The sequence below is a fragment of the Stegostoma tigrinum genome, chromosome 10 (assembly GCF_030684315.1).
Source record: "Stegostoma tigrinum isolate sSteTig4 chromosome 10, sSteTig4.hap1, whole genome shotgun sequence".
NCBI lineage: Eukaryota > Metazoa > Chordata > Chondrichthyes > Orectolobiformes > Stegostomatidae > Stegostoma > Stegostoma tigrinum.
In genome coordinates, this window is record NC_081363.1 from 26,485,416 (window position 1) to 26,510,125 (window position 24,710).

Genomic DNA, 24,710 nt, shown 5'->3' on the forward strand with positions numbered 1-24,710 from the left:
GTCACCATCCTAGGAAAAAGGCTCTCCCTATCCAACGCTCTGATTATTTTATATGTTTCAATTAAGTCACCTCTCAACCTTCTTCTCTCTAATGAAAACAGCCTCAAGTCCCTCAACCTTTCCTCGTAAGACCTTCCTTCCGTACCAGACAACATCCTAGTAAATCTCCTCTGCACCCTTTCCAAAGCTTCCATATCCTTCTAATAATGCGGTGACCAGAACTGTACACAATACTCCAAGTGCAGCCGCACCAGATTTTTGTACAGCTTCACCATAACCGCTTGGTTCTGGAACTCGATCCCTCTATTAATAAAAGCTAAAACACTGTATGCCTTCTTAACAGCCCTGTCAACCTGGGTGGCAACTTTCAAGGATCTGTGTACATGAACACAGAGATCTCTCTGCTCATCTACACTACTAAGAATCTTACCATTAGCCCTGTACTTTGCCTTCTGGTTACTCCTACCAAAGTGCATCACCTCACACTTGTCTGCATTAAATTCCATTTGCCACCTCTCAGCCCAGATCTGCAGCTTATCTATGTCTCTCTGCAACCTACAGCATCCTTTGTCACTATCCACAACTCCACCGACCTTAGTGTCGTCTGCAAATTTTTCCACACTCTTAGGTTTCCTAAATTATGGAAGCATGGAGGCTAAGTTGCATTTCAGTTGCCACCCTAAAATATTAATTTTGCCTTTTATGCTAAAAATCCACATCACAAGAAAGGGGAGTCTTTAATGTATGCACACTTCAGGAGAATAGGTGACTTTAATAAGGTGCTAGTTCTGTTTACTAGGAAGATCGTTGGATCTGAATAACAATACATTACCATATTATTTATACATTAAATTAAAATAGTCTTGGAATCATCAGATCAGCAAACTGGCTCACCACGCAGCATGCAATACATCTGCAACTAACTGTCTGATTATAGGGCTGAAGTGGGGTCTAGAAGTCAAACCACAATCAGCAATAGGAATGGCAGACAAGCAACAAGAAAATGAACAGCTTCAGTTATGTCAGCAAACAGTTGCTGCCAGAACAATATGTAAGCCTGAATAAGTCAAACAAAATGGATATGAAACTGGCCTGAACCAGGAGGCCTAAAAGGGCTGAGATTACTTCACTGTCTGCTGTACTGCACGCAGCTCCATTAAAGTCAATGAAACTGAATAGCAAGTAATCCAGTTACAAAGGCACTTTTTCTCCCAAAGTGTTTCATTCTATTTAGCTTGCAGCCCCATGGAACAGGACGTTCATAATTAACCGTAGCGGTGTTCCATAACTTATTTTCAATGAAGATCTAGCAGGTAATGGATAATGATTGAAATACAGGGTTAGAAGAAAACTACATTCTTTACCATTGCCTACACAAGGCATTAAACACCCATGTAAAAATTAAGGGATGCTAGAATAGTGAATGAATTCAATTATAGCAGCAGAAGGGCTAAATGCTAAGTTTAATTTAAATCAAAGATGATTACTACGACTCAACATTTTAATGATGATTGGTAGGACAACAATTTTTGGTTTTTTTGGTTAATGTTTTCAGAGAAACGAAAGAGAATGATTAGCAAAAGTCTTTCTTTCTTTGTTGAAGAGTGCCATCTAGTGTTCTTTCTGCTCATTTCTTTCCCAGAGAGGAAGAAGGGACGCAGACAGGGACACGACTGAAGCATGAAACCATCGTATAGGCCAAGATATTTTTCTGGTCAAGCGCTCAAATCCAAGAAATACTTAGCATCAAGCTAGAGTTACGTAACTGTGAGCATGAGCTGTATCAAGGCAAGTCAAGACAGTTAACTGGCAGATCTTCTCTAAAGGCAGCAATGCAAAGCCACAGTAAGGGAATTTCAAACCATCAAATTGTTTTTCTTCCAAAGTCACAGTGGATGATGGGCTAGTTGAAAATCCTTACCACTCGAGGCGAACTAGGCTGACTCAAAGTCTACTTTAAGTAACAAGGTTGAGATCCAGGGTCCAGGGAATGTGAAATTGTCCATTAAGGGAAGGGAACCAATGGGATGCTGCAAGGGCAGAAATATATTGCCATCCACCAGAAGCCAATTTTATCAGCAAAGCTGTAAGATTTCTTGACAAACAATATCAGTGTGATCTGCAGAGACATTTAGAACACCTGTGAAAAAGTGTTGTGGGATAAAATTCAAGGAAATTAATTGGCAGCCACATTTCTTTTCTCTCTCATGTCAAAGGGTATGTTTTAAAGTAAGGGGTTATAGAACTTTTCACACATTCTTCAGATTTCTTCATGTACTTGAATCAACAAAATCACTTTTGAAAGATTGTTATTGTTATTTTGTAGGCACAAGGAAAGGAAGAAGATTGGTCCCCACTCCAGTTCATTTGTATGCTTGACTGCAGATTGAATCATGTTTATGATCAGTCAGCAGGTTCTCTAGGGGCCTATCATAATTCCTTTGGCAGCAATAACAGGACTAACAGGAAGTGTAACATTGTCTAATATTGATCTTCTGTGTCTGTCTCATTTCTTATTCATGTGATTTGTGGAAGGAAATATCAGCACCGATAAAAACCAATTTCTTTTCACAAAGGTGTTAGATTTCTTAACATACAACGTTGGTATGGTCTGCAGAAAAGTATAGGTCAGTTATGAAAGTGCTATGGGATAAAGTCAGAGAAAATTAACTGCAGTAATCTTTAAGGAAGAAAATAACATCTTGATTTTACAATGGCATGTGCTTGACAGTTTTACAGACTGCTTAATAGACACACCACTCAGTTACTTGGCATACTTATTAAACAATCTTACAAAGGCCAAAAATAAACTAAAGCTTTGCACTACAATTATAAATACCTTAATAATGACATACTCTACCTGTGCTATTCCAGCAATAAAAGCATTGAAGCAAGTGGATGTTCTCATTTTTTGAGGGGCAATCATGAAACACCCCTCCTGCTGGTCATAACCAAGTAACACATATAGATGCCGCTTAACTGTGTTGAATGCTTTGGCGCTGCTGATATCAGCTTCAGCACTGCTCTTATCCTTCGCCATAAATTTCATTAGAACTGTGATTAGCTGATGGACTGTTTGATGATCAATTCCGGCATCCTCTGGTAAAGGATCCTTAATAACTGCATCATCCTCTGAAACGTGCTGACCTGTATGTAGCACAAAACCCAATGTTTAGTTGTCTTGGCTTTTTGTTTTACTCTCCACTAACTAATTTAAATGGCAAAAATAATAGAAATGGTCACGGAATTGAAATTAAGTGAGAATTGACTCAATTAATACACCAGAAATGGCAATTAAAGAGAACAGTTAAATTATATGCCAAACTATTGGTGACAAATAATACGTGCATAATATTGTAAGTTAAGTATTTCACTTCAGACAGTTTACACAAACATAGGGCCATTAGCTAGGAGGAGAGGTTGGAGAAACTTGGGTTGTTCTCACGGGAAGGATGGAGGTTGAGGGGCAACCTGATAGGAACAGGAACAGGAACAAGAACAGGCCAGAGCTGACTGGAAGGGCAGCCTATCAGGGAAGATAGTGGAGCAACAATGACAGGAGTTTCTGGACTAACTCCAGAAGCACAGCAGGAATACATCCCCGGGAAGGAGAAACGTACTCAGGAGAGGATGTGGCGACCATGGCTGACAAGGGAAGTCAGGGACAGTATAAAAGTAAAAGAAAAACATACAAAATAGTGAAGATTAGAGAGAAGCCACAAGAATGGGAAGCCTTTAAAAATCAGGAAAGGATAACTAAAATAAAGCAATGAGAAGTGAGAAGGTGAAATATGAGAGTAAGCTAGTTAGTAATGTAAAATGACAAGAGAATTTTTTTCATGATATCTAAAAGGTCAAAGAGAAGTAAGAGCAAACATTGGGCCTTGGGAAAATGAAGCTGGAGAAGTAGTAATAGGGAACAAAGAAATTGTGGAGGAACTGAACAGGTATTTTGCATCAGTCTTCACAATGGAAGACACTAGCAGCATTCCACAGACAGTCGGGGAACAGAGATGATGTAGTGGCCATCACTATGGAGAAAATGCCGGGGAAGCTGCAAAGTCTGAAGGTGGATAAATCAACTGACCAGATGAATACAATCCAGTTTTGAAGGAAAAAGCTGAGGAGATTGTAGAGGCATTGGCGATGATCTTTCAGAAATCATTGGAGTTAGGGAGAGTCCCAGAGTGACTAGAAAATGGCTATTCCACCTCCTCTGCTATTTGTCCAGTCCATCCTGTAAACCTTACAACCTGGTATGTTCAGATCCTAGTCCTGACTATCTTGCAGCCACATCTCAGTCATGGCTATTATAACCTAATCTCCTATTTGAATTTGTACCTACAACTCTTAAGTTATTCCTTACACTCCATGCATTTAGACACAAAGTTCTTATTTGGGCCGTACACACCAACCTGTCCTTCAGCACTCATGCTTTAGACGTTGTATAGGAAGGATATTGTTCAACTGGAGAGGGTGCAGAAAATATTTGCAAGGATGTTATGAAGACTGGAGAGTTTGAGTTGTAAGGAGGGGGTGGATATGGTGGGGCTCTCTTCACTGCAGCGTAGGTGGTTCAGGGGAGACCTTATATAGGTTTATAAATTCATGAGGGGCACAGATAAGGCGAATAGCAAAAGTCTTTTCCATAGGGTAGGGGAGTTCAAAACTAGAGGGCTTAATTTTAAGATGAGAGGCAAAAGATTTAAAAAGGGACCTGAAAGACAATTTTTTCCACATACTGGGTTGTTCATATATGGAATGAACTGCCAAAGGAAGTGACAGATGTATGTTACAACCTATAAACATATTTAGACAGGTACATGAATAGGAAAGGTTTGGAAGGAAATGGCCCAAATGCAGACTAGTTTAGTTTGGGAAACTTGGCCAGCACAGACGAGTTGGACACGAGGGTCTGTTTCCATGCTGCATGACTGTTTTTTACTTCTTTTTTCTGATTTAATCAATATCCTTTTTAGAGTTTTGTTATACCTGCCGTATCTGAAGTAGGATTCCTGATATTTCTTCACTCTCTGTCCTGTTACTTGATTTTGAAACTGTTGTCTTCAACTGAGCTAACATCCCCCTCCCACACCCCAACCATTTACTAGTTTAAAGTCCTGGTGACTACCTCTTGACTGGGACATTAGTCAGATTGGTTCAAATGGAACTTGCATCAATGTTACAGTTGCTTCCTGTACCAATTTTGATGCCAGGGCCCCACAAAATAGAAACCCTTTCTCCAACAAAACACTTTTTTTGCATCACTCCTTTTCCCATGCATTTTTCTAAATTTCCTTTCTTTAATGCTAATTTGCACGTGGGTTGGGTTAGAATTCTTGAGGTTCTGTACTTTAATTTTGTTCTTAATTCCCGATATTGCCCTGACAGGATGCCTCACCTACTCTTGCCTATGCTGTTGGTCCCAACATATACCACAACAACTGGATTCACCATCTCCCTGTCCAATATCCTTTAATGTCAGCTTGAAATGTCCTTTTGGCACCAGGTAAACAACATACCATGTGGGACTCTCAGTCCTGCTTACACAGGACTCTATCTGTACCCATCATCATAGAATCTACCACTACCACTTTCATTTCTGCTCCCCCTGCTTGAATGGCCTCCTTACCGTGGTGCTTTGATCATTTTGCCCTTTCCTCATACAGTATTCTTCCTCATCCATACAGGGAGCAAGTACTTCATACCTACTCGACAAGGTCAAGAGCTGAGGTCCCTCCAACACTAAATTCAGGGTCCTTGTACTTGCCTCATTCAGAGTCACATCCTCCTGCCTCTGACCACTGGTCAAATTTGAAGTACTTAACCTACAGAGTGAGACGACCTCCTGAAATACAGCATTGAGTTAACTCATAGCTATGGAGAAGGAAAGGATTAGGCAAAATGGGAGGATATTTAATTGGGGAAGAGGAAACTATGACGCGATTAGACATGAGTTAGGAAGCATGGTCTGGGAGCAATTGTTCCATGGTAAGGGAACTATAGACATGTGGGGACTGTTTAAGGAACAGTCGTTGCGAGTGATGAGTAAATATGTCCCTCTGAGACAGGCAAGAAGGGGTAAGATAAAGGAATCTTGGATGACGAGAGCGGTGGAGCTTCTTGTGAAAAGGAAGAAGGTAGCTTACATAAGGTGGAGGAAGCTAGGGTCAAGTTCAGCTAGAGAGGATTACACACAGGCAAGGAAGGAGCTCAAAAATGGTCTGAGGAGAGCCAGGAGGGGGCACAAGAAAGGCTTGGCAGAACGAATCAGGGAAAACACAAAGGCATTTTACACTTATGTGAGGAATAAGAGAATGGTCAAAGAAAGAGTAGGGCCGATCAGGGATAGCATAGGGAACTTGTGTGTGGAGCCTGAGGAGGTAGGGGAAGCCCTAAATGAGTTTTTTGCTTCTGTCTTTACGAAAGAAACCAACTTTGTAGTGAATGAAACCTTTGAAGAGCAGGTGTGCATGCTGGAATGGATAGAGATAGACGAAGCTGATGTGCTGAAAATTTTGTCAAACATTAAGATTGACAAGTCGCCAGGCCCGGACCAGATTTGTCCTCGGCTGCTTTGGGAAGCGAGAAATGCAATTGCTTCGCCACTTGCGAAGATCTTTGCATCCTCGCTCTCCACTGGAGTCGTACCTGAGGACTGGAGAGAGGCAAATGTAATTCCTCTCTTCAAGAAAGGAAATAGGGAAATCCCCAGCAATTACAGACCGGTAGTCTCACATCTGTCGTCTGCAAGGTGTTAGAAAGGATTCTGAGGGATAGGATTTATGACCATCTGGAAGAGCATGGCTTGATCAAATACAGTCAACACGGCTTTGTGAGGAGTAGGTCATGCCTCACAAACCTTAGAGTTTTTTGAGGATGTGACTAGAAAAGTTGATGAGGGTCGAGCTGTGGATGTGGTGTATATGGACTTCAGTAAGGCATTTGATAAGGTTCCCCATGGTAGGCTCATTCAGAAGGTCAGGAGGAATGGGATTAGGGGAACTTAGCTGCTTGGATACAGAATTGGCTGGCCAACAGAAGACAGCGAGTGGTAGCAGAAGGAAAATATTCTGCCTGGAAGTCAGTGGTGAGTGGGGTTCCACAGGGCTCTGTCCTTGGGCCTCTACTGTTTGTAATTTTTATTAATGACTTGGATGAGGGGATTGAAGGATGGGTCAGCAAGTTTGCAGACGACACAAAGGTCGGAGGTGTCGCTGACAGTATAGAGGGCTGTTGTAGGCTGCAACGGGACATTGACAGGATGCAGAGATGGGCTGAGAGGTGGCAGATGGAGTTCAACCTGGATAAATGCGAGGTGATGCATTTTGGAAGGTCGAATTTGAAAGCTGAGTACAGGATTAAGGATAGGATTCTTGGCAGTGTGGAGGAACAGAGGGATCTTGGTGTGCAGATACATAGATCCCTTAAAATGGCCACCCAAGTGGACAGGGTTGTTAAGAAAGCATATGGTGTTTTGGCTTTCATTAACAGGGGGATTGAGTTTAAGAGTCGTGAGATCTTGTTGCAGCTCTATAAAAACTTTGGTTAGACCGCACTTGGAATACTGCGTCCAGTTCTGGTCACCCTATTAAGGGAAAGATGTGGATGCTTTGGAGAGGGTTCAGAGGAGGTTTACCAGGATGCTGCCTGGACTGGAGGGCTTATCTTATGAAGAGAGGTTGACTGAGCTCGGTCTCTTTTCATTGGAGAAAAGGAGGAGGAGAGGGGACCTAATTGAGGTATACAAGATAATGAGAGGCGTAGACAGAGTTGATAGCCAGAGACTATTTCCCAGGGCAGAAATGGCTAGCACGAGGGGTCATAGTTTTAAGCTGGTTGGAGGAAAGTATAGAAGGGATGTCAGAGGCGGGTTCTTTACACAGAGTTGAGAGAGCATGGAATGCGTTGCCAGCAGCAGTTGTGGAAGCAAGGTCATTGAGGTCATTTAAGAGACTGCTGGACATGTATATGGTCACAGAAATTTGAGGGTGCATACGTGAGGATCAATGGTCGGCACAACATTGTGGGCTGAAGGGCCTGTTCTGTGCTGTACTGTTCTATGTTCTCTGACACATCCTCGATGTGCTGCAGTGTTCAAAGCTCTGGTTGCAATTCATCAACTCTGAGCAGGGATTACTTGAGCAAACAACATTTTCTATAGATGTGGTCACTACAAACCACAATGAGGTCCATCAGCTCCCACATCATGCAACTACAGTACATCACTTGACACGGTCTCTATTTTATTTAATTAGTTTTAAATTTGTTGTATATCTTGTATAGTTTTATCAATAATTCCCACTTATAATACTATGGATGCCAGAGAGTGGAGAAACTCAGCAGGTTTGGCAGCCTCTATGGAGAGAGAGAGAAAAAGAGTTAACCATTCTGAAGGAGAGTGGTAATTCTGTCTGCACAGATGCTGCCAGATCTGTTGAGTTTCTGCAGCAATTTGTTTTTATTTCCTATTTTTGTATTCTATTCACGTTGAAATAAAGGCCAATAGTCCATGTGCATTAGTACTACCAGCTGATTTTGGATGCTAGCATTTGTGATTCTTGCCTAAGGACCCCCAAATCCACAGGTGCTGCAGCTTTCTGCAGTCTCTCTCTGTTTAAATGATATTCTAAGCTTCCATTCCTCCAAGGTGTATAACCTCAAATTTTCTTGTAATATATTAAATCTGCTGAGTTTTTGCCGACTCACTTAAACTGGCTATAACCCTCTGTAGACTCTGTGCCATCCTCACTACTTGCCTTCCCACCTATTTTTGTGTCACTCACAAACTTGGCAATACTACATTCACTTTGCTCGTCTCAGTCGTCAATATATCTTGTAAATAATAGTGACTCCTGAACTGACGTCTATGGCATTGCAGTAGTTACAGGTTCCTGTCCTGAAAACATCCCCTTTGTCCCAACTCTGTCTTCTATTAGGTAGCTAATCCTCCATCCAAGCTATTATACTAACCCCATCACCATGGGCCCTTATGTTATTAACAGCCTTAGGTACAGTATCTTATCAAAAGTTCTCGCCAAATCTAAATAGATTACATTCACTGATTCCCTTTTCTCCAACATGCTCATGGCGAAGCAGCCACTTTATGGTCTAGTAATTTAAATGCAATATTCCTTCACCCATGACAAAATGCTCAATTATGCACTGGCAAACTAACATTCTCACTGTAAAGTTCACTCTCCCTCCTTTTGCTCAGATAGCAAAATTGGTGGAGAGGGGTTAACTTCAGGATTATCACTGAAACAAATTTAGAGAAATATTATTTATATATTTTAAAATAGGTTTTAACATTGGAACCTCTGAAAGGTCCATCTGCTGCAGGAAGCAGCATTTAACACAATTATGAATTATAATTTGATAATGCACTACGATCCGCATGTTACTGAAACACCAATTAGTGGCCAGAGCAACTTAGAAACATTGGAAACATGGATACTGGTTTACCATGCATAGCATGCTCCATCATTGCACCAAGAGTTGGAGCTGACTGCTCATGTCTAGTCAGTCGCAAAGCTGCAAAAATTAAAAACAAAATAAGAACATATTACAAAAGATATAAATCATGGAATTTTGAATATAAATATAATTTCCTTAACAGTCATCCACTGTTGTCATTTGCCCATGTGAGCTCAATTCTTGAAAAAACTATTATGTTTATATTAGTAACATCTGATTTTGGAAGATAGCAGTCAGCAATAGTGGAAATTTGAGCAGTTACTTTTGCATCAACTGGGAAACTGTAATTCCTAATGCTTTCAAAGAGCATGAAGGTGGCAGGAAAGAATTCATACGGGAAGACATTCTGATAAATTTCATAAGTTACAGGATTATTTTGCACAATTAATACACAGTTTTAAAATCAACAAAGGGTTAATTTAAATAATTTCCAAAAACAGGCAAAAGGGATCAAAATTGGTCAATAGCCCCAGCCCCTGACTACATTGCAGGCAGGACACTAACTTTCTTTAGCTAGGACATTTCCACAGTTGCTTTGTGTAGCTAGCATACTGTAAAATGGCAAATTGGCTGCACGTTTGCAACATCTGGTGACCCAGCTTGTTTGTCCCCTCTTAAGAGAAAGTGCATTATTGTTGTTGGTGATATTGAAATTCTTCTGAATATTGTACTCGGAAAGATTCCACAATGGTTGATCACAGCAGACAGTATGCACCACAAGCTTATAATGTTATACTTAAGAACTTAGTCTAAGATGGAAAGGAGGAGTGATGTCCTGTATGGTCAGGGTGGACACAGGTCTTCAGAACATGTGAACTGAAGGCATTGGCAAGCTTTAGTAATGCTTAATTTGAGAAGTGTACATCCACTTCCCACTTCTTCCAACACAGCTACTTCGCACCTCCCACCCCCAAAGATCTGAAGGTTGCTAGAGGATTTAATGATCTCACGAGTTGCAAAGCCATGACCTCACTGAATAACAGAGTAGGCCCATGAAGCCAAATGGCTTTCTCTTATTCCTAACTAGTATGTTTGCAAAGCAATTTCAAGACGGAATCTTCAAATGTCCTATCACATCAATTGCACCACTAGCCTTAAATACTGTGCAATTCATTGCACAATCATTGACCGATGAACAATCTATTAATCAAGTCAAAGCCTCAACATTCATAAGCTTTAGCTCAACTTCCTATGAATAGAATAGAACCGTTTCAAGCCTCGTTGCAACATTTCATAGCTTGCACAAACTATTCAACTATGTGTGCCACCCATTCAAACATGTCATGTTCCCCTTTCTGGCACAGGAAGACAGTGCAGCTTCTAGAATGATGTGATAATGGGAACTGCAGATGCTGGAGAATCCAAGATAACAAAGTGTAAGGCTGGATGAACACAGCAGGCCGAGCAGCATCTCAGGAGCACAAAAGCTGACATTTCGGGCCTAGTCCCTTCATCAGATGAAGGGTCTAGGCCTGAAACGTCAGCTTTTGTGCTCCTGAGATACTGCTTGGCCTGCTGTGTTCATCCAGCTTCACACTTTGTTATTGCAGCTTCTAGAATGCTGTCTTTTAGTCCCTGTAAATGCCAAGCCAAAGCCCTGATTGCTCAGAGAGCTACTGTAGATACCAAAAAGCTGACTGGCTTCCTTCTCTGCTGTAACAATTCTGTGATAACAGTCCACGCTAAGAACCTCAACGTGACATTGCTCCCAAGCACTCTGGTGTGGTCTGTGTATAATGTAGATACTATCTTTCTCCTAAACATGCACTTGTAGCACCAAGACTTCCAGCACCATGGAAGCAAACTTTGCACTGGATTTTTATATCTATATATGAAAAAAAAAGTTTCCTAGCATACTAAATAGAACCAGACTCTTCTGAAATAACAGTTCTTATAATCTAGCCACAAATAATCACAAAAGTGACATTTTCAGGCAAAAGACACTTACGCAGTTTGGTGCTTAGAGTTTCTGGAAGCGAAAGTGCCCTCTTTGACTCTGCTGGGCCTTTCACACTGTCCCTAAGGGATCGCACACTTCTCTGTCGGTTTCGTGCGAAGCGAGCACGTTTGATCTTCCACATGGCAGCATCACTTAGATTAGCGACATTTGTCCTTACAGCAGTTATAGCTGAAGAAAAGCACATATAAACATGAAAAATAACTAGTCAAATGAAAACTGTTGATTATAAAAGGTGCTTTTGCAACTCAGATTAGATTCCCTACAGTGTAGAAACAGGCCCTTCAGCCAACAAGTCCACGCCACCCATTGAAGCATCCCACCCAGACCCATCCCGCACACGCTCCTGAACACTATGGGCAATTTAGCATGGCCAATCCACCTAACCTGCACATCTTTGGACTGTGGGAAGAAACCGGAGCACCCGGAGGAAACCCACGCAGACACGGGGAGAATGTGCAAACTCCACACAGACAGTCACCCAAGGCAGGAACTGAACTCGGGTCCCTGGCGCTGTGAGGCTGCAGTGGTAACCACTGAGCCGCTGTGCCGCCTAACAGAGGTTTGCACCACATGGCCGACAAAGGTGCACCAAGATATTCAGTTCATTTCTCGAGAGATAGAACTGCAGAGAAATGTTGTCAAACTTGAAAGTAATTCTGGCTAGACCACTATTCAAAAACTGTGCACAGCTATAACCTCTATATTCTAAAATGAATCTTGAAGTACTGGAAATGGTGCAAAAGCAATTTATAAAGATGATATCAGAACTAAGAGGAGATGCACATCAGGAGAGATTGAGCATGCTGAAGCCCTTTTCTCTATTAAGAAAGGGCTGAGCTGTTACCTGTCAAAATGGTTTTACACAAGCATTTGATAAGGACAATATATCTAAGTCAGACAAGAGTATACTTAATAGGAAATTCAGGAGATGTGTTGCAACCTGAGAGAATGGTTGGAATATGGAACTCTACTATGACAGGCAGAATAGCACAGATGGGTTCAAGTTGGAGCTACACAATAAGACCATAGTCATAGGAGTGGAAGTAAGGCCATTCGGCCCATCGAGTCCACTCAGCCATTTAATCATGGCTGATGGACATTTCAACTCCACTCCCCTGCATTCTTCCTGTTGCTCTTGATTCTTTGTGAGATCAAGATTTTATCCATTTTTGCCTTAAAGACATTTAACGTCCCGGGCTTCACTGCGCTCCGTGGCAATAAATTCCACAGGCCCACCACCCTCTAGCTGAAGAAATGTCTCCCCATTTCCACTTTAAATTTACCCCCTCTAATTCTAAGGCTGTGCCCGCGGGTCCTTGTCTCCCCCCCCCTCACGGAAACAACTTCCCAGCGTCCACGCTTTCTAAGCCATGCATTATCTTGTAAGTTGCTATTACATCTCCCCTCAACCTTCTAAACTTTAATGAGTACAAACCCAGGAACTTCAGCTGTTCATCATACGTTAAACCTACCATTTCAGAGATCATCCGTGTAAATCTCTGCTGGACAAGCTCCAGCGCCAGCCCGTCCTTCCTGAGGTGTGTGTGTGTGTGGGGGGGGGGGGGGGGGGGCAAAATTGAACAGTATTCTAAATGGGGCCTAACTAGAGCAGTCACATGGTTGAAAGGAACAGAAGGTAAACACAGCGTACAGTCTGACAGCTCTACATTTAAGAAAGTATTGAGCACACTGAAGAAACTGCAGAAGAATGTTATAAGCTTGGTTCCAGGGATAAGTTATGCAGGGAGGGTGCTCTCTTCCTCACAGAAGAGGAAGCGAAGAGCAATTCTGATTGACGTTTTCAAAATTATGACAGAACCGGAACAAATAGACAAGGAATAATTGTTGCCACTTGTTAACAGATCGAGGAGGACACAGATTTAAAGTCAATTAAAGAAGAAGTAAATATTACACAAGAAGAAACTTTTTCAGTCAGCAAACACTTCAGGTCTGAAATGCACTGCCTAGAAGCATGATGGACGCAGATTCGATTTAAATGATGTATAGCAAAATGGAGAAAGGATAGGAGAATCGGACTAAGTTATACAATTTTTTATAAGAGCCGGTGCAGACACATTGGACCAAATGGCCTGTTTTTGCATGTAGCAATCCTGTGCTTTGATTAAGCTGTAGAATTAGCTGAACTGGATGAGAGGAGGTATATATGGAGGATAAATACAGACACAGACCATCTAAATTGAATGTCATGTTTGCACACGCATAATTAATTCAATACGACACAAATGCTTCATCTTTCATATTTTTATCAAAGGTAAATGATATAAATTGAAATACCAAAACTTAATCTCATATCTGCAAGAAAAAGAAATTTGAGAAGATTTGTAGCTCAGGTTGAGGTTCTGGATGTGAGTTTGCTCGCTGAGCTGGCAGGTTAGTTTTCAGACGTTTCGTCACCATTCTGGGTAACATCATCAGTGAGCCTCCGACAAAGCGCTGGTGTTATGTCCCGCTTTCTATTTATCTGGTTAGGTTTCCTTGGGTTGGTGATGTCATTTCCTGTTTTTCTCAGGGGATGGTAGATTGGCTCCAAATCTATGTTTTTGTTGATGGCATTCCGGTTGAAATGCCATGCTTCTAGGAATTCTCGTGCATGTCTCTGTTTGGCTTGTCCTAGGATGGATGTGTTGTCCCAATTAAAGTGGTGCCCTTCCTTATCTGTATGTAAGGATACGAGTGATAGTGGGTCATGTCGTTTTGTGGCTAGATGATGTTCATGTATCCTGGTGGCTAGCTTTCTGACTGTTTGTCCAATGTAGTGTTTGTCACAGTTCTTGCAAGGTATTTTGTAGATGTCGTTTGTTTTATGTATTGTCTGTATAGGGTCTTTTAAGTTCATTAGCTGCTGTTTTAGTGTGTTGGTGGGTTTGTGGGCTACCCTGATGCCAAGAGGTCCGAGTAGTCTGGCAGTCATTTCCGAAATGTCTTTGATGTAGGGGAGAGTGGTTATGGTTTCTGAACCCGTTTTGTCTGGTTGTTGCTGAGAAATCGGCAGACTGTGTTCATAGGGTACCCATTCTTTTTGAATAAGCTGTATAGGTGATTTTCCTCTGCTCTGCATAGTTCCTTTGTGCTGCAGTGTGTGGCGGCTCATTGGAATAATGTTCTAATGCAGCTTCGTTTGTGGGTGTATCCTTACATACAGATAAGGAAGGACACCACTTGGATTGGGACAACTCATCCATCCTAGGACAAGCCAAACAGAGACATGCACGAGAATTCCTAGAAGCATGGCATTCCATCAACAAACACATTGATTTGGAGCCAAACTACCATCCCCTGAGAAAAAGAACAGGAAATGACACCACCAATGCAGGAAATGACATCACCAACCCAAGGAAACCTAACCAGATAAATAGAAAGCGGGACATAACACCAGCGCTTCATCAGAGGCTCACTGATGTTACCTAGAATGGTGACGAAACGTCTGAAAACAAACCTTCCAGCTCAGCGAGCAAACTCACATCCAGAAAAAGAAATCCCAAGAATTGGTCCAATATTAAGTAATGTTCAAAGTACCACATAAGCAGCACTACATTGTTACTTTAAATCTTGTGCCACAGTAGAATAGCAGTGCCATTCTGAAACAAAAACCAGAAAATGCTGAAAACACTTAGAAGTCAGCATTTGTGGAGGGAGAAACAGAATTAACATGTCTGGTTAAGGTGCATTCATAAGAATCTTGATTTGAAACATTAGCAGAAATTTATCAGCAGCAGATGGCTCATAGCCTCTGACAAAAAGTTGGCGACAAGTCAACAAATACAGAACAAGCCCATCTGCAAACATAGAGTGCTATAGCAGACTAAATTAGTGCAGGATGAGGCTTCTGTCCCTCAGCTCCAATTGTCCCACATGGTGGATGCTGCTTGGTTTGAGGCAGGCCTATGGAAGGTAGCCCACTGGAAACCTGGGTCCAGGTAAGACAGTGATGCTTTGGGTAGAGAGGACTTACACACTTTAGAGGTGAGGTGCTGGGGGCGGTGGTGGCAGCTCAAGGCCCTGAGTAAATGCAAGTGTAGGCAGGTAGGAAGGAAGGGTGTTATTACCTTCTAGGTATGTCCCTCTTGGGCAAAGACCACCCTCCAAAATGATGGCACGCCTCTCTAGGGAAGCACAATGGAAGTTAAGCCCTGCGCTATTCTCCAAGTCATCAATACCATTAATGATTTTAAAAAGTACGCAGAATTCTCTAATTTACCTGTCTTTTAGGCACAGACTAACGAAAAGATTTTTATACTTAACAAGAATTCCAGTTGACTAGAAATAAGTAGATTCTACCTACAGATAAACCATTATGAACTGCTGACATGCAACTACTAGTTAAAACTCTAACTCACTAATAAATCTCCAGCTCTACACACACACACGTACAGGCAAATACAAAAATAAACTGGTGTATGGGTTGCATGAAAGACTGGGAAGGCAGTTCCGTGATCCCTGTCCACAGGGTTTGCTGAGATGACCCTTCTGCTGATCAGACTGTAGGCTATTAATTTCCCATCTCAGGACACCTTCACCTGTTCGGAGGCACAGTTTTAACTACTTCATTCTCTCAAGATCTATACATTATTAAACAAAAATCACAGCTGAAAGCAGTGAGAAGAGAAATAAGTGGCATTCTTCAATCCTGAGACACTTTCTACTGCAGAACAAAAACCAGTTCCTCCCTTTCCAGAGGTCTAATGGCTTCTGAGCCAAAAACTTTCATTCCCCAAGCTATTCAGCTGGGAGCCAATCATATAGATGTTGGTCAACTGAAGGCCTTAGTTTTCAAAAACTGATCACTAGTCCATAGACCAATCGCCTACACATTGTCAGCCAAAGGTCTATCTGGTCCCTGGCCTGGCACCCACCCATCTGTATCAAGACTTTGCCTACTATTTGAACAAACAGCTATATAAACAGCACTTGCAAAGAGGATCATGGTGACTTGCTTCTTTTATAAAAGCGCAGCAGTCTTCAACAATCATTGCCTTTTAAACCAGTTCTTTTTCCATTTCATTCCATATCAGCAATACATGAAAATAAAAGGAAAGAATCTTTAATAAAGTACAAACTTTCCTGCTTGTCATTTAAAAACTTAAAACAAAACAAGCTGCCCACTCCAATCTGTCTGCCAAAACCAACCACATTGTAGCATTAGTCATCTAAAACTGGGGTCAAATTTCCCTTTCTAACAAGGTCAATTTCCTGATTTAGGACCAGATAGTCCATTTTTTGGTTAGGGAAGCAATATTTCCCCTAACGTGCTCGGCCGCCATTCCAAGGTCCCACGTGTCGATGCAATGACTTCCAGTTTTGAAAGTCGATGTTACACACAGACCTCAGTGGTTCACATACTAAAAATAAAGGGAAGCATTGCCCAAAACTGTATACCAGACATCAATAAACTGCCTTTTAAAATAAAAAAAGTACCTAAGTTGGCAGGGCATACCAAAATGGGGTTGAAGACTTTTTGAAGCATATTTACTGCTGTAATGTTGGGAACACAACAGGATAGTGACCAGATTATCTGTTTTAGTGGTTTTGATTTTTTTTTAAAAATGATTGAAAGTTGAAGAACTTTCTACTTTCTTCTTTTGTAGAATATTCATTCCTGAAGTTTCAATGAATTTTTGTCCAACGTAAATGAAGTCCCATTAGAATGAACCTGTCCTTTCTCCTTTTTATGATTTTAGAATTGGAAATAGGTGGCACCGACACACTCCAGTACAAGGATTAGAAAGTCGAAGCTGAAAATGACTACTTACTTGTCGGAAATGGAAATTCCTTGTTGCAATCCAAATGAAGTTGCGCCTCCAGAGACAGGGTGTCAAACCTATTGACAAAAAACTCCCAGCTTAAAGCTGGAATGTCTTGCTTTAAGAAATGAAGAAGAAATAATTTGCTGAGGATTGTTGGCCTATCCTTCACCACAGTGTCAAACTGAAAATCGAGGCAAAGACAGAGACCCTACATGAAAATAAATAAAATTTAAAAGGTAATCACACAGGCTGTATACATACATATATATTTATATATGTTATAGGGCTTTCAAATGTTCCATGTTTTCCATGATATTATGTCAAAGTGTTATTTATTGTTTACATGCATTTTTGCAAACTCAAACTGCTGCCTTTGGCATCCTTTCAATGGGGGGAAAAAAACAAGTAAATCAAATGGGATTCTAACTGAAATTTTAATCTTTTTCAAAGGGTAAAAAGTTATTGAGAGTAGGCAAGATTGTGGAATGAAGAGGATGTTCTGGGCTAGTGTGGACTAGTCTCTGAAAACTAGAACCACTCTTATAATATTCACTCATGGATGTGTGAATCGATGGTAAGGACAGCTCTTATTCCAAATCCCCAAATGCCCTTGAACTGAAAGGTTTGCTGGGCCATTTTTAACTGCAGTTAAGAGTCAACCACATTGCTATGGATCTGGAGTCAAATGTAGAACAAACCAGGTGATAATTACAGATTCCCTTCCTAAATGACATTACAAGAATCAGCAATAGTTATACAGTCAGTATTAGGCCAGCTTCAATTCCAGATTTCTACTAAATTCAAATGTCACCATCTGCCATGACGGGATCTGACCAGCAGAACATTAGTTTGAGGTTCTATTTACTCGTCCAGTGACGCTATCACTACACCATCCATGTCAAGTTTGACTTCAGACCACGGTTTTCTTTTTGACCCCTACTACTTGGCAATGTAGTTTTACTGTCATTCATTCATTACTGGTTGCTGGATGACTACATTCAATTGTTTTAGGTGTTCAACAGCAGGAAATAGTGCTTTGTTTTGTTCAAACTACTCTTAGAAATATCTGACACTACTCCTACCGTACCTTATTACAATCTACATTTAAGAAGGAATGTTTTCCTGGCCAGATTCTCTTCAAGGGATGAGGAACATTGAGCATTCGCATTGGTGCTTAGCTTTATACACAATCTTGTTCCCGAGGTGGCACAAAGTGCCTTGTAAGCACTCATCTTGGGCTGCCTACTTAACATAACAACAGTAATAACTTACATTCATACAGTCCCCTTAGTAAAAGGCACCAACCCAAGACATCTCACCAAAGTATGGAAACGAGTAATATGTTCATGGCAGAGATTAGTACGGTGCAGGTGTCACTTCTATCAATATTATGGGTAGATGTTTCAAAAAGAGATAGGTGGGAAGATATGGTCAAGCAAATTACTTCCTTGTATTGGTTACCTCACCATCCAATGCAAGTCCAGTCTGAAAGTGAAAATTTTTAAGTATGAACAAGGGCAGACAGCTGTGTTACTACCACATCACCCTTGGGGGCCGGCCAGTAAAGTCCTCTTATCAAGAGTACATTCTGTGCACATGTTGCTCTTACAACTCCGTCTGTGAGATGCTCAGTATGAAGGAGAGCAATCAATAGTCTCCTTGCTATTGTCTTATTTGAAGCCATGAGACTTCATGAATCTAGCATCAGTATTATAGACTAAGAATACTCCCACCAGTTCTTTACCATTCTACAAGGCACATCTGTACAAGATTTATCAGGTAACACAGAAACAGGGACATTTTAACAGGAATCTGGCCTTTTCTGATGCATCACTCATAGCTATGATTTTGAGCATACAAACAGGTCATCTGGTTGATCTACAGATGAGCTCTGAGGTTTTGGTGATGTCACCTGGTGGTATCCATGTCAAAAAGTAGATCTGATTTACTTCTTACAATTAAAGTTTGTAACAATTGCTTTAAACCCACAAAAATTTCTAGGCTATTTCAGAAATAATTTTTAGCTACATGTAAGGAAAAATAGCAAAACAGTTACATAAAAGTGAAAATAGTATCAGAGATAATGGGAACTGCAGATGCTGGAGAATTCCAAGATAATAAAATGTGAGGCTGGATGAACACAGCAGGCCAAGCAGCATCTCAGGAGCACAAAAGCTGACGTTTCGGGCCTAGACCCTTCATCAGAGAGGGGGATGGGGAGAGGGAACTGGAATAAATAGGGAGAGAGGGGGAGGCGGACCGAAGATGGAGAGTAAAGAAGATAGGTGGAGAGAGTGTAGGTGAGGAGGTAGGGAGGGGATAGGTCAGTCCAGGGAAGACGGACAGGTCAAGGAGGTGGGATGAGGTTAGTAGGTAGATGGGGGTGCGGCCTGGGGTGGGAGGAAGGGATGGGTGAGAGGAAGAACCGGTTAGGGAGGCAGAGACAGGTTGGACTGGTTTTGGGATGCAGTGGGTCGGGGGGGGAAGAGCTGGGCTGGTTGTGTGGTGCAGTGGGGGAGGGGACGAACTGGGCTGGTTTAGGGATGCAGTAGGGGAAGGGGAGATTTTGAAACTGGTGAAGTCCACATTGATACCATATGGCTGCACGGTTCCCAGGCGGAATATGAGTTGCTGTTCCAGGAACCTTCGGGTGGCATCATTGTGGCAGTGCAGGAGGCCCATGATGGACATGTCATCTAGAGAATGGGAGGGGGAGTGGAAATGGTTTGCGACTGGGGAGGTGCAGTTGTTTGTTGCGAACTGAGCGGAGGTGTTCTGCAAAGCGGTCCCCAAGCCTCCGCTTGGTTTCCCCAATGTAGAGGAAGCCGCACCGGGTACAGTGGATGCAGTATACCACATTGGCAGATGTGCAGGTGAACCTCTGCTTAATGTGGAATGTCATCTTGGGGCCTGGGATAGGGGTGAGGGAGGAGGTGTGGGGACAGGTGTAGCATTTCCTGCGGTTGCAGGGGAAGGTGCCGGAAGTGGTGGGGTTGGAGGGCAGTGTGGAGCGAACAAGGGAGTCACGGAGAGAGTGGTCTCTCCGGAAAGCTGACAGGGGAGGGGATGGAAAAATGTCTTGGGTGGTCCTCCCACCCACCCTCCTGCAAAAATTCCATCCCCTATTCCCAATTCCTCCGCCTCCACCGCATCTGCTCCCACGATAAGACATTCCACTCCCGCACATCCCAGATGTCCAAGTTCTTTAAGGACCGCAACTTTCCCCCCACAGTGATCGAGAACGCCCTTGACCGCGTCTCCCGTATTTCCCGCAACACATCCCTCACACCCCGCGCCCACCACAACCGCCCCAAGAGGATCCCCCTCGTTCTCACACACCACCCTACCAACCTCCGGATACAACGCATTATCCTCTGACACTTCCGCCATTTACAATCCAACCCCACCACCCAAGATATTTTTCCATCCCCTCCCCTGTCAGCTTTCCGGAGAGACCACTCTCTCCGTGACTCCCTTGTTCGCTCCACACTGCCCTCCAACCCCACCACTCCCGGCACCTTCCCCTGCAACCGCAGGAAATGCTACACCTGTCCCCACACCTCCTCCCTCACCCCCATCCCAGGCCCCAAGATGACATTCCACATTAAGCAGAGGTTCACCTGCACATCTGCCAATGTGGTATACTGCATCCACTGTACCCGGTGCGGCTTCCTCTACATTGGGGAAACCAAGCGGAGGCTTGGGGACCGCTTTGCAGAACACCTCCGCTCAGTTCGCAACAAACAACTGCACCTCCCCAGTCGCAAACCATTTCCACTCCCCCTCCCATTCTCTAGATGACATGTCCATCATGGGCCTCCTGCACTGCCACAATGATGCCACCCAAAGGTTCCTGGAACAGCAACTCATATTCCGCCTGGGAACCATGCAGCCATATGGTATCAATGTGGACTTCACCAGTTTCAAAATCTCCCCTTCCCCTACTGCATCCCTAAACCAGCCCAGCTCTTCCCCCCCCCCACCCACTGCATCCCAAAACCAGTCCAACCTGTCTCTGCCTCCCTAACCGGTTCTTCCTCTCACCCATCCCTTCCTCCCACCCCAAGCCGCACCCCCATCTACCTACTAGCCTCATCTCACCTCCTTGACCTTTCCGTCTTCCCTGGACTGACCTATCCCCTCCCTACCTCCCCACCTATACTCTCTCCACCTATTTTCTTTACTCTCCATCTTCGGTCCGCCTCCCCCTCTCTCCCTATTTATTCCAGTTCCCTCTCCCCATCCCCCTCTCTGATGAAGGGTCTAGGCCCGAAACGTCAGCTTTTGTGCTCTTGAGATGCTGCTTGGCCTGCTGCGTTCATCCAGCCTCACATTTTATTAACATAAAAGTGAAACAATGTTCATGCTGGAAACCTAGGGAAAAAAGTGCTGCAGAAACTCAGCAGATTTTTTATTTGCTATTCAGTCACGGATGAGGGGGCAGCTGGCTAAGCAGCATCCCTAAAGTCAATCTCTAAATGCCTGGTGGGCAGTTCAGAGTCAGCCACATTGCTGAGAGTCTGGAGTCACATATAGGCCAGACCAGTAAAGATGGAAGTTTCCTTCCCTAAAACACAGTGAACCAGATGGGTTTTTCTGACAATCAGTAATGGATTTATGGTCGTCATCAGATTCTTAATTCCAGAATTTTTAAAATCAAATTGAAATTCCACTGTTGAAATGTGGTAGAATTTGAACCTGGGTCCTCAGAACATTATCTTGGTCTCTGGATTAACAATTCAGCAATACCACCACTAGGCCATTGCCTCCCCATCCAGTGCAAGCCCAATCTGAAAGCTAAACCTTTAAGTGTGAACAAGGACATCCGACTGTGCTACTACCAAGTGGCCCTGGGAGCTGGTCAGTAAAGTCCACTTATCAGAGTACATTCTGTGATCATGTTGCTCTGGCAGCTGTGGAGAGAGAAACAGAGTTAACATTTCAAGTCAAGTATGGCTCTTCTTAAGACCTGAAAAGGATTAGAAAATGGTGTTTTGTTTTAAATAGTTTTGACAGAGGCAGAGGATAAGCAAGAGGAACAGATAGTTTGCACGTCCAATGCAAAAGGGTTGCTAATTGGTAAGAAAGAGAAATAGAGAAGTAAGTATGGTGTAAAGTAAGTTGTGGCTGGTTGAAAATGGGCCATTTCAGCTGAAAGTAAAGTAAACAAAACACAAACAAGACTAAAATAAGAAAAATAGAGAACACACTCTGAGGTCAGGCTCATTATGTGGAATTCCTATTGAGTTCTAGAAGCTGTAAAGTGCCTATGCGGTAAAGTAGATGTTGTCTCTTGGCTTCGCTGGATCGTTGCAGTATGCCAAGATAGAAATGTTAGCATGAAAACAAAGTGGTTTATTAATATGGCAAGCAACTGGGAGGTTGGGGTCATTCCCCTAGTCAGACAGGTGGTGTTCTGCAAAGCCATCATCCAGTCTGCATTTGGTCTCACCACTGTAAAGATTACTGCATTTTTAGAGCAAATACAATAGACTAGATTGAAAGATGTGTAAGTAACCTGTTGCTTCACATGGAAGGTGTGTTAGGGACCTTGGACAGTGAGAAGTGACGAATGGGTAACTGTTATAAATAGTGTTGAGCTGGAGGAACAAAGCAGATCAGGCAGCATCAGAGGGGCAGGAAAGTCAACATTTCGGCTTTACACGTTTCATCAGGGCATGATGGGAAGGGAGAAGGGAGCTTGGAAATAAATAGAGGGTGCAGAGTTGGGGCTGGAGGGAAGTAGGTGGGATGGTGATAGATTGATGCAGGTAGGGGGTAGTGAGGATTGGTCAATGGGAAGGGTGGGACGGATCAATGGGGAAGTACACAGACAGGTTGTGTCAGGTTAAGGAGGTAGGGATGACAGGGAGGGTTGGACATGGGATGAGGCCGGGGTGGGGAGATTTTGAAAGTGGTGATTTCTATGTCGAGGCCATCAGGCTGTAGGCTCATGAGGCGGAATTTGAGGTGGTGTTCCTCCAGTTTGCAAGTGGCTGTGTAAAGTGACACTGGACGAGGCCCAGGATGGAGATGTCACCCAGGGAGTCGGAGGGGGAATTAAAGTGGTTGGCAACTGAAAGGTGGTGTTGTCAATTATAGCAAACACAGCGCCGATGCTCTATAAAATCAGTCACCAAATCTGCGCTTGGTCTCATTGGATGTAGAGACCACATCGAGAGCAATGGATACAGTGGACCATGTTGGAGAACGTACAGATTTGTCAAATCCTGTCAGATTTTGAAAGTTCGTCTTGGGCCTTGGATGGGGGTGAGAAGGGAGGTGTCGAGGCAGGTGTTGTACTTCCTGCAGTTGCAGGAAAAGAAGCTGGGTGTGATTGGGTTGTTGGGGAGTGTGGAGTGGACGACGGAGTCACGGGGTAAGCGGTCCCTATGAAAGGCAGATAGAGGTGGGGAGTATCTCTGATACTTCCCTCTTCTTCCTGAACCTCTCCGTCTCCATCTCTGGTAATCGCCTCAGCACCAACGTTTATTTCAAACTCATCGACACGCATAGCCACTTGAACTACACCTCTTCTCACCCACCCTCCTGCAAGAATACAATCCCTTACTCCCAATTCCTCTGCCTCCACCACATCTACTTCCAAGACGGAGTGTTCCACTCTTGGATATCCCAAATGTTCTCCTACTTCAATGACTGCAACATCCTCCTCCACTGATCCACAATGCTCTCAACTGCATGTCTTGTATTTCCTGCATTTTGCCCTCAAACCTGGATCCCCCAAACTAAATTAAGGAAAGAGTCCTCCTGGTCCTCAGATACCACCCCACTAAGCTCCACATCCAACGCATTAACCGACCCCACCACCAGACAGATATTTCTGTCAACACCCCTATCTGCCTTTTGAAGGGACCCTTCATTCCACAACTCTCTTCTCTGCTGCACACTCCCCAGCAACCCCACCACTCCCGCACCTTTCTTTGCAGCTGCAGGTGTTACACCTGCCCCGTATCTCCCCTTTCACCTCCATCCAAGGCCTAAGACAAACTTTCCAAATGCAACAGGGGTTCACCTGTACACCTGTAATCTCCTCAACCCTGGCTCATCCCATGTCCAACCCAGCCTCCTTAACCTGGCAGTATCTTTCCATCTTATTTCCCACCTATCCACCCCACCCTTCACACTGACCAATACCCACTCGGCTCTCTTAAAAGAAAGATATTCAGTATTATCTTTTAGAAAGGGAAATCTGCTATTTTTGCCTTGTCTGATCTATTTGTGATTCCAGACCCATTACAAGGTTGACTCTTAACTGCCCACTGAAATGTTCTGGCAAACCACATTGTGATGACCACTAAACAGTGGTTCTGCTGATCACATCACAACTGCAAATGAAGATTTTCTTTTTAACAAGCTAGACAGGTAAAGTGGGAAACTTTCTCTTAAGTGGGCATTAGTGATTCAGACAGGTCTTCATGACAATCTATAATCTTTCAAGATTATTTTGTTCGTGCGAATCGACAAATCTCCAAGTTCATCATTTTTGA

At 43.1% G+C, this 24,710-nt stretch overlaps 1 protein-coding gene across 2 annotated transcripts in view; it reads right to left on the bottom strand.

The window, feature by feature from the left end:
• LOC125455968 (protein unc-79 homolog) overlaps positions 1-24,710 on the bottom strand; it is a 224,657-nt gene that overhangs the window by 100,985 nt on the left and 98,962 nt on the right. For both annotated transcript variants that reach the window (XM_048538588.2, XM_048538586.2), the window contains exons 25-28: positions 17,209-17,410; positions 11,426-11,605; positions 9,466-9,534; positions 2,861-3,147 (exon numbers count right to left, since the gene is read on the bottom strand). In XM_048538588.2, the coding sequence (XP_048394545.1) occupies positions 2,861-3,147; positions 9,466-9,534; positions 11,426-11,605; positions 17,209-17,410 (738 nt within the window). The remainder of the gene's footprint in view (positions 1-2,860; positions 3,148-9,465; positions 9,535-11,425; positions 11,606-17,208; positions 17,411-24,710) is intronic.